The following is a 20,120-nucleotide window of genomic DNA, read 5'->3' as shown; positions in this document are numbered from 1 at the left end:
TTAAAATTTTGTTCACTTTGTTCACATGACCAATGATCGCAAATAATGAGCAGAGGGAGAACTGTTTTTTGTTCCCATCTATCTATATATAGTTATTTATTAGACAAAGAACAAAGTGTGTTTTTATAACCAAATTTTAAAGCCGGCATTAATAACATTTAAAATATAATTTTGATTTGAACAAATTGGTGGATTAACCAGTTAACAGAACAAAAAATTATTTTAGTAAGTAGCAATTTTGTTAATTAAAAATATTGTAAGGTTTATGCCACATCTTACACTCAGTGTTGGCATGATAAATTTAGTAGGAACTGTAAGGTACTGTACATTTAATAAATAAGAACCACAGACAAGTAGCTATTATATTTTTTATCTTTAATATTGGTCAGTTAGGTACAGGAAAGTCCTTTGTGTCATACCCCATAGCTCAACATAGGAGAGTGTTACATAAAGACAAATACAGAGCCAGACCCAGGTAAACATGACCAATTTATACAAAAAGGGAAAAGAAATAGTGATTAATTTGCCTTAATGTGAAGCTGTTGTTCTCACGTGTTATAAGGCATTTTAAATATACATGAACGAAAGAAAGAAATGCAGTCCAAAGTGGTTTAAAAATACTGAAAACCATTAGAAAATGTCCACTTGTGTCTGGTTGCTTGGAATTTGTCTTTATGTGACAAGCCTCCATGTAATTAGCTCTGTTTGGACCACGATACCTAGCAACATTTTGAGGCAAGGCTGATGGGCAACCAGCAGTAATAATCAGGACTGATTTGAAAGAGAATGGCGGAAAAACACACACCGTGACTGCCCACCACCATCTTATAAAGTTTAACAAAACACATAAAAAAATAAAAATAAATACCTTGTTTCAACTGCCTCAAAAGTGACCCAAGTATCACTGTCTTAAATTAAGGGTGTTCACACAACAACACATGGGAAGTCAGCATGCACACAGTAACACACATACAATATGAATGTCTTTATAGAATATGTATCTGTCATCACAGCTTGGTAAAATTACACTTATACACAACAAATGCACAATAACACCTGGAACCGTAATACCAGCCAGTGGAAAAAGGCCCAAATACATTTGAGTTGCCCTTGTCCGGTCAGAAAAACTTCCCCTGGTAGGTTGTGGCGGTGGTATCATCCAATAACAATAGCCTATAGATAAAGATTTCTGATCTCAAACAACTCATAAACACACACACATACAATCGTACACACGTACATTTTCTCTCAGACTTATTACATGTTAATAACATCATGAGAATCGCTGTTAATTCAGTGACTGAATGAATGACTGAATGTGAGATAGTTTTAACTACCTACGCGGCTACGTCGAGAGCAGTAAACCTTACAGAAGTACAAAACACTCCATATCATCCACAGTTGGCAATTCTGTTGACATAGTTACATTAGGCTATATGTAATCATTGCTTGGCAGCATATAAAAATAAAAGAAGTTGCTCTGGTGCATATTCATAATCATCTGCATGTGAGTTAAATAGTCTCTTTGCAAACAGAGGGAACTGTTTTCGGCACATTTATTTATTTATTTAGTTAATGAGGCTGGCTCAGTTATTATATATTTGATTAGTATAAGGGTGTTGCCATATCTATAAACTATTGTACTACCAGTAGCAGTTTCTTGTTTCTGTATTTTGTAGGCTAGCTTTTAGCAAGCCAGGCTAATGCATATTTGAAATCGCTTGATAAGGTAAAAAAACAAACAAAAAAACAACAACAGTCAAAAATAATTTATCAATTAGTCATTAATACCATATGAGACTCCCAGACCAGAAATCATAATTATGGATTCCTTGTTTACTTGACTGTTGTCCAGTAATGTAAATCCAGTAATATGTTGATCAGTTAACAACATATATGCATTTATTTGGATTTTAACAACAGGTTCATACTACCTATACCACCACAGAGTCTAAACTAATACAACAACCAAGGGCCAATCTTCTATAAGTAAACAGTTAAAATAGAGATAAAGGACATGTTTTATCCAATGGAGTTTGTGCCAATGGCATCATATCAGGAGTGTGATCACTAATCTGAGAACTCCAGTCCTAGTTAAAGATCTGCTGCTGGGCTGATGAGGTTTCAGTACCATGTAAGTTCAAAGTTAGAAGGAAAGTGAAGTTGCAAGCTAGGAGTTGGTTCGATTTTTTCAGCGTTTTAATCTGCTTAGTGACTGTTTCTACTAAAGTGAAGTGTTTTTACCTTTTGCTCAGCCTTACATTCTCTTAACAAATCCATTTTTAGACGGATGTGGGTGTAAGACGCTCTGCTACACCTGACATCATACTAACTACAAACGGTCCTTGATATCTCATTCCCAGTTTAAAACATGTCAATCGACATCTTTCTCATGATGACGAGTGATCAAGGATAAAAGATTTTAATGCCATTTCAGCTGCAACCATTTCAGGGATCACCATCCTTGCATTTATTCAGTATGAGCTCGAGTCTCCAATCACTTCCTCAAATATCAGGTAATTGCAGAGAAAAACTGCTGAAAGTGAAACCTGTGAAATGGCTACATCTGTAATTTATAAATGTTGGCAGAAATCCACAGAAATGCCAACATCCACTTTTAGCACAGTGTAGCAGACCTTAGAAATGCATGATTTCATCCAGGGCTGTGACAGCTCTGCTTTTATGGCCAAAGTCCTAGGAAAGATACAGTATCAGGGCAAGAAAGGGAAAATGGGCAAGAGGAAGAGAAACATAAAGAAGGAGCCGGACTGTGGTCCTGTCCTCTTGTAGATAAGAGGCAGCCTCACAGCCTCTGGGTAAAGTTTTCGGGAAATACTCCTTTAGTGCCGTTTTCTTTGTTTTGCTGCCAGTCGTCTTGCTTTACTCCCATCAGCCAGCCTTCATCCTAAGCACACAAACATGCAAGCAATCAGATAACAGTGTCAGTGTTTCTGTGGCACAAAAGCACATGAGTACGCGTTTGAATTTTGAGTTTACCTGTTCTTCGGGGTTGTCAAAAGTCACTACTAGCACCACATCACCGGCCTTCATCTCCAGTTCATCTGTGTCATTGGCAGCATAATCGTGCATCACTTGGACCTATTGTATATAAATGCTAACGTGAGTTATCGTCGTATAAACAAAATACATTTTACATTTTTAGGTTTTCCCATTTGGTCTCCTGTTTTACCTTGAACAGAAAGCCAGGAGGCATCTCTGCAGATTCTGATGCTACTTCTGTTGATTCTGCTGCTACTGCAGGTGTCTGGACAATAAATACATTTAAAAAATGCTTAATTTATGGATACATTATTTAAATAGTAACATTTCACCTTAAAACACACATACATGTCCATTAAATCTTATGTTGTTAAAAAGTGAAAAGAAAATGTGATGGCAGAATTTTACTACCTGTCTTTTTTAAACAAAATAACGACCTCATCAGATATATTATTTTGTGACTAATGAGATAGAAGGATGCACTTTGTCTTTTATTGTATAGTTGATTCGTTAAAAGACAAATGTAGTTACCTAAAAAAAAAAAAACATTGCCAAGTATAAGGTTTACAATGTGCATCACTTTGTCTTTCAACTGTTCCTTTAGGAGTAGAAACAGCCGATCATCAGCTCCATGTCATCCTATCTCTAGCATCCTCTTCTTTCACACCAACCCTCTGCAGGTCCTCCTTCACAACATCCATGAATATTCTCTGAGGTCTTCCTCTTTTCCTTTCTTGGCAGCTCCATCTCCAAAATTCTTCAATATATCCACTATTTCTCCCCTGAACATGTTCAGCCTTGCCTCTTTTACTCTACCTGAACTGTTGCTTTGATACACTAATTTTTAATCCTGTTCACCCAGTAAAAAATCTTAACATCAGCACTGCCAACTCTATCTTAGCCTCTTGTCATTTTGTGGGTGCCACAATCTCCATAAATAATAGAATAAATATAAAATCCAGAAAAGGGTCGTTTTTGTTACATAAAAAAATGCAGCTCTAAGTTAATTATAGCAATCGCTACATATTATAAATTAAACTCTTGCGCTCACCTCCTCTTCCTCCATTGCTTCTTCTTCCACTACTGGTGCAGCCGGTGCAGTTGGTGTAGCTGGTTCAGCTGCTGCAGCTGCAGAGTCTCCCTGGTAGCAGAGAGAAAGATAAATAACAAGAGAGGTTAAAAGGTGAGACAGATAAAACCTTAAATTAAAGAGGGGCAAAGAATGAAAGAAAGAAGAAACAGACAACACGAGACAAAGACAAGCACAAAAGCCTAAACAGCAAAGTCTTTGTTATTACAGGCATGCTGCACAGATGCAAGATTAAATACTACTGTACAGTTGCAATAAAGCTTTTGCACAGAATACTATGTGTGTGGATTAGCAGTGACTGGGATTAACTGAGTGTAGAGAAGCAGATGTTGCTATTCTTTTCCTTCCCTCAACAATTTATTTTCAACTTGCCCTCTTTATCACATTTGATGCATCCATGCTTCAGGTCCAGATGCATCCTAAATCTTTCCATGTCAAGATTTCTCCATCTGCCACCTTTTATTCACATGATCTTTTTCTCTCCAGTACCCCATGCTCAAACCTCTTTCTTAAGAGTCGATGCATCCATCATTTTCATCCAGATGCATCTCTATATTTTTTTCTCTCCTTGGTTACCTGACCCTCTTCATTATCCAACACAGCAGCAGCTGGGGGGGCTTCCTCCTCAACTGCATCTGCTGGAGCCTCATCTGCAGGTGTTTCATAGTCTGTGGCAGGCACCTCTGCGACTGGTTGGCTTTCCTCATCGCCCCAGCCCTCTTGGGCTTCAGCTACAGTGTCATAATCAACCGGCTGGTTTCCATCATCCCCCCATCCCTCTTGAGCTGCAGCCAAAGGGTCATAGCGAACTGGCTGGGTTCCGTCATCCCCCCAGCCCTCTGTAGCAGCTGTGATGGGATCATAGTGGACAGGCTGCGAACCATCATCCCCCCAGGCCTCTGTAGCAGCAGCCACAGGGTCATAGTGCTGTGTGGTTGCTTCTTCTTGGGCACCACTGTCCTCAGGCTGAAGGGCAAGGGTCAGGTTTCAAGGAGTCAGAGGGCACAAGAGATATTTTACCTTCTGGATATTCTAAGGGCTTCATAAATCAAATGGGATCAAGAAGAATTAAAAATAAGAGAAAGCTGGAGATGTTGTATGACCAGTTTAAGACTAATAATAAAAGTAAAGTATTGTTAATGTAGAAAGGGGTTTGATATTTTTTAAAAGTGTAACTAAATTGATTTAGAAGAGGTACATTTATAAGAAAGAAAGGAGGGAGTTTGAAATGTTTAAATACTAACAGGTCATACAAGTGATTTTGAATGTTTTAGCCCTTAATGTAACAACTATCTTTTAATAAATCTTATACTGGCCATATTGATGTAGCCAAAATACTTCTCTGTTTCCAAAGGATGATAGTTTTCACTTTGTCTTTAAAGAACACTCTGTAAGCATTTGGAAATTGACCAACTGTTGTATTTTGCAAAGGCAAATGTTTTCTATTCTTTCCCGATAAAGGGTTTTAGTTGCTCATCAGGTCTAGACTGCAGGCAAGCAAGTTTTGCACCTGGACTCATGCTACAAAGCCACGCTGATAGAATCTGTGCAAACAGAGGCTTGGCATTGTCCAGGTGAAATAAGCTAACTGTGTATGACATTGTCTGTCTACCAGCATAAAACCTGCATATATCATTTAGCATTAATCAATTTTTTGCACCACGGACCGGTTTAATGTCAGACAATATTTTCACGGACCGGCTTTTAAGGTGTCGCGGATAAATACAACAAAATAAAATGATGCGACCAAGACAAAAACTGTGGTATTTTGTAAATATAATAATAAATTATTATTATTATAATAATAATTGTGTAACTTTATTAGCAGCGTCCTCCTGAAATGCACCAACAACATTGAGAGTAACATCCTCCTCTCTGCCCCTTAATGCTCTCTGGTCACTATGGTAACACGTAAATATTTCTTTCAAAATAAGACACATAACTACAACATGGGAAAAGACCCAGGGAAACCGAGTTAATGATAAAAACCCAGAATTTCACACCCGGTTCACAGGACAGTTTTCTAATTTGTCTTGGTCTTATTTACGTTCACAGTAGAAGGTGGAGAGATTTGTTGATTTTCTTTAGGCTAAATGTTGTTTTAAGACTGACAGCAGTTTTCAGAAATGTTCTTGAGCCCTATATGGGCTCTGCATGGCTTGAGAGCCCCAAAAACATGGCCACTCAATATCGTATTTTAGCACAATCCCTTGTGTATAGAGTATGGAGTGTATTTCTTTTAATGACATAATGTGTCACAGAGTTCAAAAAAATATTTATTCTCTTTTTTTGAGAAAATTCTGACAACATTCATATTCTTAAATAGAATAAATAGAATAGAATAGAACAGAATAGAATAGTTCTTTATTGTTATTTTACACTTTTTGGTTTTGGCTTGACTATTTTAAAATATTCAATCATCGTTTGGAAACAGGGCTGTACTTAATGTTAAATAAGGGGCTAAAACTCTTGCAAAATGAGAATGGTCTTTTGAAGGGATTTGAACAGCGATAAGTATTATCCTTATCAAAATAATTGGTAATATTTAAAGATAAAAATAAAGAAATGTATCTTAATTGAGCAGAAACAGGACCATGGAAGATCAGAATATGTCATTGCTCACAAGCATTATCATCATAATTACCATAAAGCCCATGAAGATTGATGTGGAAGTACCAACCTTTACAGAAAAGGTTCAGATTAAATCAAAAGACAGATGAGGGTTAAGGAAGGGTGGCAGTAGAAGGCAAAAACATAAAAGCTGTCAGCTTTTTCCCATCAGAAGATAGATGTTGGATCTTCTGTGTGTGGTTAGCAAGCATGGTTTCTAATCCAAGGCTATGTTCAGATGGAGAAAGAGGAAGGAAGCTTTGTAAGAGTAGACATGTCAGTCCTTTCTGAGCCATCACCGCTTTGCCTCAGCCTCAAATATAGCAAAACTCCATGATTGTTGAGACACGTCTCTCTTACAGCGAGAGGAACGAACAAAAACGTAGGTTAATGGTCAAAAGGCCAAGCTACGAAAAAAGGCTTTGTGAAGTTGCCCAGTAGCTCTTGTTAGTTTACCAGACTCGTTTGTATAACACAATCCACAGCAAGCGTGAGCAACTTCACTAAACTTTGAGAACACAAAAGATCCCTGTGTGTCACATGAACCATGAAAATAACATGTAAAGGCTACATGTTCTATCAGTTTGACATGTGAACATACAGGTACAGCGTGTGAGGGGAAACAGAAAGGAAACAAGTCAATTCAGTTGCAAATGATTTCAAACCACAGAAAATATTTTTCACTATTAATATTATGTTTAACTTTTACATTAGAATTTACCATAAAACACTTGGTACATTGGGGCTTTTAAAGGTCAGTGGTGTTTTGAGGAGGCAAAAGAAAAAGAGTGATTTTAATTGTTGACTGCACACAAGACACTAATTATATGGATTCAGTATGTATAACTGTATGAAATGTCAACTTAGAACTGAATTGACTCAAACTCATTCACAAGCTCCATTTGTGCTGTTCAACAATATCTTCAGTGTCTATCAAATCACGCACTGCAGACACAAAGACGATGCACAAACAGATTTGGGACAGACAAATGAAAGAGGTCAGTGTATTGAAAAGCTTGCTAAACAGAAAAGCTGTAATAGAAAAGGCATAATAGGAGCGGGGCTTCTATAATGTATGACTGTTATTAAACTGATGGTTACTAGAAAAAAATAGAAATAAGTATTGATGAAGATGATGATAATTAGATTTTTTTGCTAATTACTGTTGCACATTTTTTTTTAGCATGAGTATAGATGGCTTACCCATGAGTCCCAGTTTGCAGGCTGTGGAAAACAAAGGAAGTAATAAATACGAAGAGCAGAATACTTTACAGTGTTGTTGCTTTTGCCTGTTACATTCAATAAGACACGCCCCATGCTCTAGAGCTACAAGCCCATAGCATAAGATCTCCAGCAGAACAACTGTACAAGCACTATGTGGTAAAGTATTAACAGATGTGTGAAGTCTGAAGGGGTAGATTTGTTAAATATATTAGCATATTATTTAATTGTGTTAAAAACTAACAACACTCTCAGACCAATGGATAACAATGTCACTTGGAACAGAGGACAATATTTTAACATTAAGATTTGGCAGCCTGTATAACTAAGTCATAGAGCATAGCAAGAGCATTAGGGAATCCACAGTTAGGTTACATTTTTTGTAATTTTGCCTCAATATACCAATATAGGCAATATGATTAAAATTAAACATTCAAGATGAGACTGAAGTGTTAACTTTTAGCTTTAATTCAAGCATCTAAAAAAAAGCCTTCCGTTAATTGATTATGAATTATAGCCTTGGCATTGTAGGGCCCCCCAACCAGTAACAGCAGATGGCTTCCCCTCTGAGCCTGGTTCTGCTCAGATTTCTTCCTGTTAAAAGGGAGTTTTTCTTTCCCACTGTCTCCTTGCTTGCTCATATGGGGTCATCTGATTTTGGGGGTTTTCTCTCTTATATTGGAGGTTCTTTAAAAAAAATATATACATACATATAAAGGGATTAAGGAAAATATTAAGATAAAAGATTTTATCTCTCATTTGAGGCAATAACTGTTGTGATTTGGGGCTATATGCATGAACTTGAACAGAATTGAACTAAAGTGAATATTATACTACCACTAGTATAATGATTAATTAATATATAGTCAAACTATAACTGCGCTCTATGTACTTCTGTGCACTTCACAGGAGCATTTCTGATAATAATTATCAGTGATTCGTAGCTTTTCACCAGATCAATATTTTTACTGTACTATTAGTTTTGGTTTGCTCATCATGTACTTTCGTGAAAAAATATCTTTTGGCATGTTGGATGTTTAACAACTTGTTTAACAACTTTTTCACAAACTAAATGTAACTCTGCTAATTTTAGTTTAATTATACATTATGTGTACTTTAAAAAGCTCTATATACTGAGCTTCAGAGTGGGGAATTTAAAATGTATGGGTTTGTCATTGCAAGCTTCCTGTCTTTCAAGCTATGTAAATCACAAGTAATGGCATGTAGTAACTTTGATCAATACCATGCATAGTATAAGCCAAACAAAAAGAGATAATTTAAGTATTCGAAAGAATAAAAGCACCTTCCCAGTAACGTGAGGAACGTTTAAGTTATTGAAAATTTGTACAGTCTTGGGGACCAAGAAAGAACAGCAAAGCAGGGCTGTAGTCTGCAGTTCATGCCATGAGTGATCCATGGAAAGTGCTAAAGCAGGAAGAAGTGTACACTAGAGGCAGGTGTCTACAGGTCATCATGCCTTCATCTAACTCTTTTTTGGTATTTTGGAAAGAAGCAGAGCAGGCAACACTTCAAACCATGCCAAGCTTACCAAGTGATTTCAATTTCTATTCAGACCTATCAAGCTTATTTCAGCATATTTAAAGTGAACCAACCACACTGGCAATGGCAGATGTTGTTGGCTAATCCTTCATTGGACATCTCATTCTTTAACTCAGTTCATTTGGAATTAAATATCATGAAATGAACTTAAATTCTGTCTGAATAGAAACTAAAACCTCTTGTGAAGACTGACATATCTTAAAAGAGAGAGGGTCTCTAGGATCTTTATCTTCATGCCGTGAATCATCCACCTGTGTGACCGTGGAGGCTTTGGTTGCTGCACTGAAAGAATCCAGGTCCATGTCCAACAGGCTGCTCACTGCAGGACTGTCAAACTGATAACAACAGGAACAGGAGGGCTCATTGGCTAATTGGGCACAACAGTGGGAGGAGGGATAAGGACAGAATTGAAAAGACAGAATAGAATAGAATAGAATAGAATAGAATAGAATAGGAGAAATTAGAGGAGGGGCAGATCAGAAGCGGGTGTTCTGACCTGCGCAGAAAAGGGGAAAGCTAAAGGGGTTTTTCACAGTTCATCGACAGCAGCTGCTCACTGACCTCTGTAGGGGAGGTGACGTTGATATCAGGAGTAGCTGCAGCATCAAAAAGGTTGATGATATTCTCTGTTTTTAGCTCTTTAGATGGTGTCACCTTGGGTGGAGGAGGCACTGCTGGTCTGAGCTAGAATATAGAAAAAAGGCAGAAATTAATTCCTTCAGCTAGACAAATCAATTGGAATTTTCTGTTATGAATGCAAAATTCATATTATGCAGTTTAATTTTGTTGGAATGTACAAATTACATTTTGTATTCCTTTGTTTTGAAGTACATGCCAGATGGATCAACGTAAATAAGTTCTACGATAGTCTCACAAAAACTTTACCATGAAGCCGTGAATGTGTTTACATATACGATAATAGCCTAAACTGGGGTTCTATTGCCGATCACAAAGAGTTGACCTGAACTTAAAAACAAATGAAAAAAAAATGTTTTGAAAAAACAAACAAACAAATAAACCACTTACAGCCCAAAATCCACAGGTATGGCAACCCTATGTCTAAGTGATGATGGCTCCCCAGAAACTAAAACACTAAATGATCCTCTGTGTATTCTGAACAAAGAGAAAACATCAGTGTGTGTGTGACACTGTTTGTCTACCTTGGATGGGGATTTGGGGATTGGGGGTGGTCCTCCTGGCCTGAGAGTGTGGTTAGATGCCTCTTTACCACTGAGTAAACAAGATAGAGAGAAAGAGGGAGAAGAAAAGAAAAGAAATTACAGAGAAAGCAATGAAGACGGCAAATGATATGAGATAAAAGCGCCGAGGTTAAAGAAGCAGCTAAATGCTAAAACACAAGATTGTAAGAAGGGTTACAAGACATGCACTGCAAGATTTCAAGCTGAAAGTGTTACAAAAGCTGTCATGCAAGAAAAGTGAGTCCCCTTTCATGGTTTCAAGTCCTCTCCTCTCATGCAAGCAGGCTTTGTTTGTGCCTCCAGTAAATCGTCACAAGCGAGCAGTGATAGAGGCAACTCCTGTTACAGAGAAGATGCTCTAAAGTGGATAAAAGCTGCTCCAGAGCTGCAGATATTAAAAAAACATTGACATATACCTGTAACTTAAAGCTGCAACAGGTGATTTTGTACACTGTCTGTTTTAGATGGCAGTGAGAGGTACGTTTTGAAATGTCAAGCACATCAAGGAATTTGGTGTTTAGGATTCAGGGAAAGACAACAATTCTGGAGCTCCAGAACTCCAGTGTCCCCCCTAAGATCCAGGCTTATTTTGTGTCAGCATCTCTGAATACGTATGCTGAGTCATATTACCACAGACAGAAGCTGCAGCTCCACTGATGTGTGTTCACTTATGGATCCTACAAGGACAATGCATGTTTATATATCTACAATTTAGTCATTTTAATCTTCTCTAATCTATTTTTGGTCCATAGTTTTTATGATGGACCTTTGCTCTATTGTTGGATTTCAGTTCCTTGGTTTTCACTTGACTTGAAAACACTGAACACTACTGACTAATGCAGGACCGACTGAAAATTCACCTTCTACCTTACGGTGAAAGACAGCATAACTGTTGCTAACAGTGACAGTCTTGCGTGGCGCAGCATATAAGACACACAGGTCTGCTCAACTCTATCTGCAGCTCTGAGCACGAAACTTTCCAAAAGTACTTCTTTGAAATCACTTGCACAAATCAAGCATCCAGTCCTCTGAAAACTCCCAAGTCTGCAGACTGACTAACATACACGCTAGCTCAACAGACAGGTCAGTTGGACAGACAGACAACAGTTGTTTCATCATTGTTACCCCAGCTGCTTCCAGTTACCTCCTATTTGCTCCTGATGATGAGGCGCCGCAGATACCTGTCTTGCTGAAAGGGGGGGTGGGGGATTCAGGGGTAGCTCTAAGTTAATGTATGCCATTTTGTTCATTCATTGCTGTTTTTGATATGTGGTGTAATAATCTAAAAGATTCACAGTGATAGATTATTGCACCACTTCAGACATGCATCATAAATTAGTGATGCAATAGAGAGATCAGCCTTCAACATAAATCAGTTAGGATCATACATTTCTCTAAAATATTTATCCCTTACAAGCACTCATAGAAACTTCTTCTATCTGCTGTTAATGCTGATCATCAATAAATGAGTTATTTTTGGAACCTGCAGGATTTACAAATTAAAATAAAACTCTGCTCATAAACAGTGTGGACAAAAAAAGATGTATAAATAACCTCCCCACTTCATTTATGCATCAAAAACAATGGTTTTGCGCTCTTCCTAAGGTAAACTAGTTTATGAGGCTCAGCATTCTGAAATCACTGTCAGGACTTTTTATACAAGCAGCTGTTTCAGGTAATCTGAAATGTTTCCAGTACCTCAGCTGTGTAAAACCCAATTTTATCAAAATAAAATTTGATTAAAATTAGTGCTGTCAGCGTTAATCTCGTTAAAATGACGTTAACGCCATAACTGCATTAACGCGGCAAATCTCCGTTAGCGAGTTAGTTATGCCGTTAACGTCATTTTAACGAGATTAACGCAGACAGCGCTAATTAAAATAGAAAAATAAAATGATATCTATTTAATTCCACGGATCCCTCCCAAAGCTTAACCTCTTATGTAAAAAGAATATAAAACAAGCAGTTTCCAAGTACCTGAGAGAATTTAAATGACGGCTCATTGCTCACTAACCTAGTTGTGTCTGTTTCCTCCAGTTTCTCCAGGATGTCATACATATCCTGATCCAACTGTAGAGACATAAAGATGGTGTGTAAGATAAACATTTTTATATCACCTATTTATTTATTTAATTAATATTAAATTTCCTCCTGCCACCTTCTTTAATTTTTATATTTTACACTGCAAAGGCACCCTCCTAATAGGTATTGTTATCCATGTATTGTAAAGTGTGTTTGCTACAGTTTGTTTCCAGCGTCGGGTCCAAACAAATTACTTAGAAACTTTTCTCTTTCAAGGGAAAAAAGAGAAATACATTAAAACAGACTTTGCACTAGGTGATAAACAAGGAAGGTTAGATCAGATTTTATATTCAGCTGCAGGCCCTGCTGACATGGTCGATGGCCTTGTCTGGCCTGAACTGTTATCTGATATACTGCATCCATTTCTCTCGTCTAATCTTTATCTAAATCCATCACTGCTAGAGGCTTATAGAAGACTCCTACCCGACTCATTTCTTTGTGAAACTTCTCCTCAAAACCAGCCAAACTCTGGAAGGTGCTGACATAAAACCCAACACGACTAGAAAGGGCAGAGAAGAGAGAGACAGCACTGACTGCATTAACAGCTTGACTTCATTTAATATGCCTATAAGCACAGAAGAAAGTGAAATGCACTGATCCATTTAGGAAAAATCAAAAACACATATTCCCTACCTGTTCCAAAGTGATGGCAACTCTTCTTGCAAGTCAACATTAATCTCCTCAAACACCTTCTGGGCCCTTTCCAGCTCCTCCTCAGCCTGAAATTAATGAATTAGAGTATGTTTGCAAGTGTGTTAGATGTTCTGGTAATGAATTAAATACATTGTGTATGTCTGTGTGTGTGTGTGTGTGTGTGTGTATGCACAACATCTCTTCCACCACTGATTGTGCTTAATATGATTTGTTCTTTTTGATGTTCTCATTTTCAATTTTCCCTCATTAGATTATCAACAGAGAGGACAGACAAGCACAGGGATCATCTCTAGAAAGGCTTCCTGAAACTAGCTTATACTGACTTCTTTGTTATGGTAACATATATTTTACTGCTGGGTTACCAGAAAACTCCTTACAATTGTAGAATAAGGTAAATATGTACCTGGCTCCTGGAAAGACTGCTTTGGGCAACGTTGTGTGCAGACAGGATACCCTGAGCCCATCCTGGAGTGGCCCTTTCCAACAAGGATGAGGGCTACAAAACAAACATTTTTTTTAGGTTTCTTACATGTTGATTCACCTGAATAATGAACTGAAAAACAAAATAATTGTTGAATTTTGCATCTGAGTGATTACAAACACCGCACCGCATTTGTTTTACCTTAGTAATTTTAATGCCCCCGTCCTTTTTCTTGGTTTTGTGTGTCACGGCATAGTTATGCCTGGCACTGTCGTAATCTACCAGCTTCCTGTCCCTTTTAGCTATACGAGTCTGAATAAAAAGGAAAAAAAATGTATTATTCACTTTCTTCATTTATATCGAAATGCTCAGTATTCATACAATATGCTTTCCAGCAAGGTCACAATATATAAAAGAGACGCTCACTGCCACTGGATTAACATTTAAGACCAACGATCTTTTGTTGAGGTCACGACCTCTTAACTTACCTTAATATCAGGGAACTGGCCCAGGTAAGTATCCATGGAGATGAGAGCATGATCAACCAGCTTCTGGTGGTAATCAGTCCAAAGCACATCACAATCCTGCAAGATGAAGGAATGTACAGAAGCACACATGCAGGCACAAGACAGACTGTTTAACATTATACGAGACAAATCTCCTGCAGAGCACATTTTATATTGGAGTAGCATGCAATGTGAATATATTTCTCCTTTACTTTGTAACTTGTTTCAGGAGCTCTGTCGCATCATTTTGACTTGTGGTCCTCACTAAGGCAAAAGCCTTTTAGCTAATTGCAATGACTTCTTGCTATTTGTGGCTAATCAAAAATGACCTCAAGAATACAATTAGAGGACATTTTAAGGATCTCTGCAACATTTTTCACCAGACGTGGTTCTACGACATTCAGCATAATATAAAGTCTGCAGCAGTACAGTTTTTCATGCTATGGGACTATAATTGCTTGCAGACATGGACAGCCTGGATATTTCAGAAGAGCGGTTATTCTATTATTTTCTAATCAGCTTGGAGGACTCGTGTAGTTGAAACCATTTATAACACAGGATTGGCGAACATCCTTCCGTTTACCTCATGACGACCAGACTTGTAACACTCAGCACTAAGTGGGCACGCATACTCGAAGGCAAAAAAAGTATAACCCCTGTATCACACAACTTTCAGGATGTCTAAGCGCACACATCCTGTACACACATATAACCTACTCACTTAATATAGCTTTTAAAGAAATAGTAAAAAGTGTTTCTCACCTCCACAATGGAGTCCACTTCATTCTTGCCGTACCAGTCTTGCTCATACATGTCAGCTAGACATGCCTGAAGGTTCTTAGAGGACTCATGCATGGCTAAGGACAAACATACATCCTCTACATTAGCTTGTATTAGTGTGTATTCATACGCCAATGAAAGTGTGTTTCTGTGTGTTTGTGTCTCTGGATTGACTTGTGTGTTCGTGCGTGTCACCTTTCACAGCCTCGAGGTATGCTCTTAAATCCCTCTGGAGTTTGCTGCCTTCAGCCTGAGGATGAAACACTAAATATAAGCCTCATCAAAAAACGCCAATCGTGTATTATATGCTGTGGATTCAGACTCAATGCAGGCTACAGTTTATCCTATTTTAGGCCATACTATTGTTGATATCTAGAAAATGTTTAATTATGACTCCATGAGTCACTGAACTGCACTCTTACATATTGTTTGTTGAAGTTGATTACTCCCTCTTCAAAAGCGACATCTTTGGTCTCATCTGCTTTGCCAAGTTTCTGCAGAACCTGTCACACAAATAATGATTGAAAACATCAGACCTTACAACGGATTCCCAGCAGCTTTCTGTTTTGCCATCAAAAATCAATAGTATGTCTTTGCATTTGGTTAGAAACATGAAGTGACGATGTAAAACAGAAACATACACACACATGGCAAGTCTTTTTTTTTTTTTTTTAATATTTGCCATATTGATGGGACATATAGCCAAAATCTCTATACACAGTCTAATTTCCCCCTTCGGTAACATTCACACAGACATAGTATGCATGTAGGGAGGCACCCGTATCTGCTTTCTGTCTATCTTTAGCCTTACAGCAGGCTTTATAATACCTTTAGCTGGACAAATAGCGCCCCCTCCCAAATATTGAGCGCAAAGTGCAGGTGTTTAAAAGCGTAGTCTGTGGCCTCCTCTACAACCTATAGTCCACATATTGCTGCATGGTTGTTTAATAATGGCCTCAGAACGTATGAGATGATGCCCCTTACTGAGTAACATCACTCATCTGCCAGTTTAGATAGGAGCCTTCAAATACCAGACACATCAGGCTAGATCATGAGCGGGCCTGCACCATATCTGACTGCAGTACGTGTCCGCTGTGTGACAGTGTTTTAAAGCAGGGGAGCAGCCTATTTCAAGTGAACAGCCTCTTCCTTAAATACAGCAACCTCCACGCTTATTTGATGATGTCGTGATGCGACACTGCGCCTCTGTGGAGGATGCGGCATTACTGCTTCGTGGCGTGAGGGCCGGAGATATAAATTTACCACACAGCAACGCGTAAGGGAGACGCGCTTACCTTTTCTTGCGCTCTGGTTAGTTTTTTCTGCACGTTACTGGCCACTTTCCCTGCAGTGAGCCCCTTCCCCAAATTCAGCTCAGCCATCTTGTAGCGTAGATCAGTCTTTGGATGCGGGAGGGAAGGGAATAAAAGCAATAACGATCGGAGGGACCGCTACGGTTACTGTTGAGGCAAATGCATCAATGTCCAGTTGAGAAACAACGAGGACAGGTGTAGTTGTGTGAGGTTATGATGTACCTGTGGGAAAATATGTGTGCAGAAAGCTAGCTTGTAGTCTCTAATATTGCACTGCTGTGTGTGCGCGTCCCTGACAGGAGAGGAGGAGGAGGATGCTGTGAGCGATGATCTTAAAGGCACAGATGCTGCGCGTCCACACAGGGACATTTTAAAACATCATTAGACAATAAAATAACCGCCGACACGCGGGATGTGAAGAAAAATGACGTGTTTTTGAAGTGACAGTCAGAAAGGTTCTTTTGCAAACGTTTTTAATTTCATTTCTATCTGTAATTTGACTTTTTAAATACCTGACCCGAAGTCAGGTCTTGAGATCATCAATGTCTTCGCTTTGCGAGAATTAAACATTCAGCAGAACTTTCATAACTTCCAGCAAACTGGCGATAAACAAGAGGGCTACCTTTGAGCATGCGCGGTTTTATTAACGCCCCAAAACTCGTCCGTCCAGCTCCGCTAATATATCGTTACGTAATAGGTAACATGAGAGGCTGGTTTTACTAAGGAGCAGCTGTGCGTAAACTGACCCGAGGAGTAAACATTTGTAACTCACTATTATAATCATTCGTTTAAAAATTATTCTTGTTAATATTTTAATGATGTGTTTGGTTTCAAATGGAATGGATCCAAAATATAGAGTAGAAGTATTTATGTTTCAGTTTAAAGCGCAACTACAAGGATCTTCTCTACGCACATTCACGGATGATTAAACGAAGTTAATCCCAAATCAATATCATCTGACAATAACGCAAACAACCGTGGACTACATCAGGTTTTATCTGGTTCAGATGCGTGGCTCCCGTCTCCGACACGATGATGATTTCTCTCCGGGAGGGGGCACCATCAGCACGCTACATACATCCGCATAAGACCACTAGAAGCAAGGTCTTTCACGCTAAGCTGTCTGATTTTGACAAAAGGCTGCTAAAATCAAGGCAAAGGCCTGATACTGTGTAAATTTAGCCACTTTCACGAAGACGGGCAACTCAAAATATTATTCTTGGTATATTTAGAATAATCCGAGCATAGTGCCAGTTGGCAAACTTTATAAAAATATTCCTGCTGTACACTTATAGCTTAGGGAAAAAAAATCAAATTTATTATTATTATTTTTTTTAAAAAGACAAAAAAGAAAGACAAAAAACAAACAAACCACCCATTAGAAAGTGCAACCCTTTATTTACACTGGTTGTTGGTGCCGGCTCGGAGCTCTCCGAGGTTCTGAACTGACACTATATTTTTTGCTGAAGGAGCTCACAGGCAGAAGAGCAAACATGAAAGGCTATTGAAATAGTAGGCCGGCACTTGTGTTTTCTCTACCATTACACTAGATGTAATTATATCTTGGTTGCATAATGTAGCATGAGAGCCCGCTTAAGGAGAAATCCTACTTACACATGACAAGAAAAATGGTTTAGTGTGTGGAAGCAGCTGTTCCAGAGGGAGCGATTATACAGTTTAATTTCATATTGCATGTAATAATATACCAGGCAAAAAGAAATTTAAAAAAAAGAGAAAAAATGGAGAGAGAGAGAGAAAACGTGCCCTTTTGTCCCTCCTTTGCATCAAACTGCTTTACAGTAAATGTCTCCTTCTTTCCTTCTCTCTCACTTTCTCCTCCTCCTCTTCCCTTTCCCCCCTCCCATCACTCCATCTCCCGGGCTCTTTATCCCCGACAATAACAACATTTGGCCACGAGTCACCAAACCCATTCGTTCACATATAATCACAGGAATAGAGCACCCATCCACCTCCCCCCTCTCGTGCTGCGGGAATGGTTCAATCCGCTGAGAGTGAGAAAGACGGGGAGCACAAAGGAAGCAGCGCGCATACTGTTCGTTTAGGAGGGAGATAATTGGGTGCGTGATGTAAACATGGAATAAAAAAAACCTAAGACTGCATTTATTTTTCACAATGCGCTGATCCATTATCGGTGTTTAATATTACATGAGGCTCTGGCTATGAGCCACGTATCTGTCTGGACAAGGGAAGACAGGCAGCAAGTGAGAAATTGAAGCCAAGAGTGGAGGAGAGGAAAGAGGAGTTGAGCATTCTTTCATCTTCGCTTCAGGGTTTTATCTGGAGTTTCTCGCAGGCTTTGGACCGAACCCGCTTCATTAAGACGTGATGTCGGGTTTTTAAGCTGACCACACCATCAAGAACAGATTTCTTCTTCTTCTTCTTTTCACATGCTTCCCCCCTTTTGAATATAGAATGACAAAAGGAAAACACGCCAATATGTTGCATTTCTGAGGTGAGTGAGTTTTCTTTGTTCAGTACAAAATGCAGTTATTTTATTTTATCATACCACATTGATTTTTATGGAACCACAGAGTGCCACAAGAATAACAGTAATAAGAATAAATACATAAATAACATGCAGCACCTTACCAATAGTGTAATTAAAGAACCCTCCATGTTTCCAAATGTTAAAGCGGTTCCAACAGCCAATTGTGTAGCCCACGGCATTGTGCCAATCAGTGTAATTGCTTTTGAAAATTAGACACAGGGAGGACCCTCAGCTCAAGCTATTGTTTTCCCTCTATTGTTTTCAAACCGCTGCTTAAGGGAACATTTAGTGCTCTTACACAAAACACGAGCTCTTCGAGGCTACTCAAAGGTCGCATATCAGTGACAGCCATGCGAATCCTTCATGATGTGTGGGAATTAGTAACGTGAAAGATTGAACTCTGTATTTAACAGCACTGTGCATAACTAGATTGGACAGAATGTAAACACGAGGAGCACAATTGATCGGAAGGGTCGATGGAAGTCACGTGCGTTCACATTCTATCTATCTATCTATCTATCTATCTATCTATCTATCTATCTATCTATCTATCTATCTTTTTCTAACTATTTTCTAACTATTTTCTATCAAACTTACTATCTAACAATATTTAAGCTATAAACAAAACATATAGGGAGCAGATCTCTTACTGGATTTCTACATAACCTTACTCTGCCCCGGGGTACAGTAATAGCACATGAAACATCTTCGTAATTAGTAGTTTGCCAGAGCAAAGGAAAAGTAATTATAGGCAACAACCCAGCCTATAAGTGCTCAGCCTTTATTTCCTTTGTTAAAGATGCACACGTTGTCTGTGCAACTCGCTAGTTGTGTTCTGCAAATGTCACAGCTCCAACGAGTGTTTATTAAAAGACGAAATTATTTTAAACTGATCGAAACAGAATAACTTCAAGAATAAAGACTGTAGTTATCGGCTTTATTCTCCATATATTTTAGTTGTAATTACGTGTGGTGAGGAATGTATGCACAGCTGTTAATGTGGTGCAAGAGGAGATAAACAAAAGAAGAAAAGCAGACTTTCACATAAAAAAATACAAAACAAAAGAAAGCAAGAACTGTAATAGTGAAATGCTAGAGCGGGAGTTGCAGGGGATGTAAAATAGAGTGTGATTATGTTGAAGTTTGGCTGCTCTAAAATTACAGCTTATAAGGAA

The 20,120-nt window shown here is 38.5% G+C and overlaps 2 protein-coding genes across 7 annotated transcripts in view; one reads left to right on the top strand and one right to left on the bottom strand.

Moving 5' to 3' along the window:
- Positions 1-358: 358 nt before the first annotated feature.
- bin1a (bridging integrator 1a) lies at positions 359-16,757 on the bottom strand. Of its 5 annotated transcripts, XM_084954480.1 has the most exons (20): positions 16,419-16,757; positions 15,546-15,626; positions 15,319-15,373; positions 15,106-15,200; positions 14,326-14,421; positions 14,039-14,149; positions 13,820-13,912; positions 13,396-13,481; positions 13,186-13,261; positions 12,695-12,750; positions 11,825-11,869; positions 10,642-10,711; positions 10,043-10,165; positions 9,733-9,816; positions 7,904-7,924; positions 4,667-5,056; positions 4,052-4,141; positions 3,191-3,265; positions 2,998-3,099; positions 359-2,905 (listed from the first exon to the last, which is right to left on the bottom strand). In XM_084954480.1, the coding sequence occupies exons 1-20, from the start codon at positions 16,503-16,505 to the stop codon at positions 2,804-2,806; spliced, it is 1,938 nt and encodes a 645-aa protein (XP_084810606.1). In that variant the 5' UTR covers positions 16,506-16,757; the 3' UTR covers positions 359-2,803. The 5 variants fall into 5 exon arrangements, with proteins under 5 accessions (XP_084810606.1, XP_084810609.1, XP_084810608.1 ...); XM_084954483.1 differs by lacking the exon at positions 4,667-5,056; XM_084954482.1 differs by lacking the exon at positions 9,733-9,816.
- A 1,573-nt stretch (positions 16,758-18,330) lies between these two features.
- The window catches only part of tmem198aa (transmembrane protein 198aa), a 44,827-nt gene continuing 43,037 nt past the window's right edge, over positions 18,331-20,120 (top strand). The window contains exon 1 of one of the 2 annotated variants that reach the window (XM_084954487.1): positions 18,331-18,909. The gene's annotated coding sequence lies outside the window, so the exon portion shown is untranslated. The remainder of the gene's footprint in view (positions 18,910-20,120) is intronic. The other variant, XM_084954486.1, reaches the window with a different exon arrangement.

Source organism: Perissodus microlepis, chromosome 16 (assembly GCF_051167445.1).
Source record: "Perissodus microlepis isolate ML-2025 ecotype Zambia chromosome 16, ASM5116744v1, whole genome shotgun sequence".
Lineage (NCBI taxonomy): Eukaryota > Metazoa > Chordata > Actinopteri > Cichliformes > Cichlidae > Perissodus > Perissodus microlepis.
Note: the sequence above shows the minus strand (reverse complement) of the source record. Positions and strands in the feature narration are given on the sequence as shown.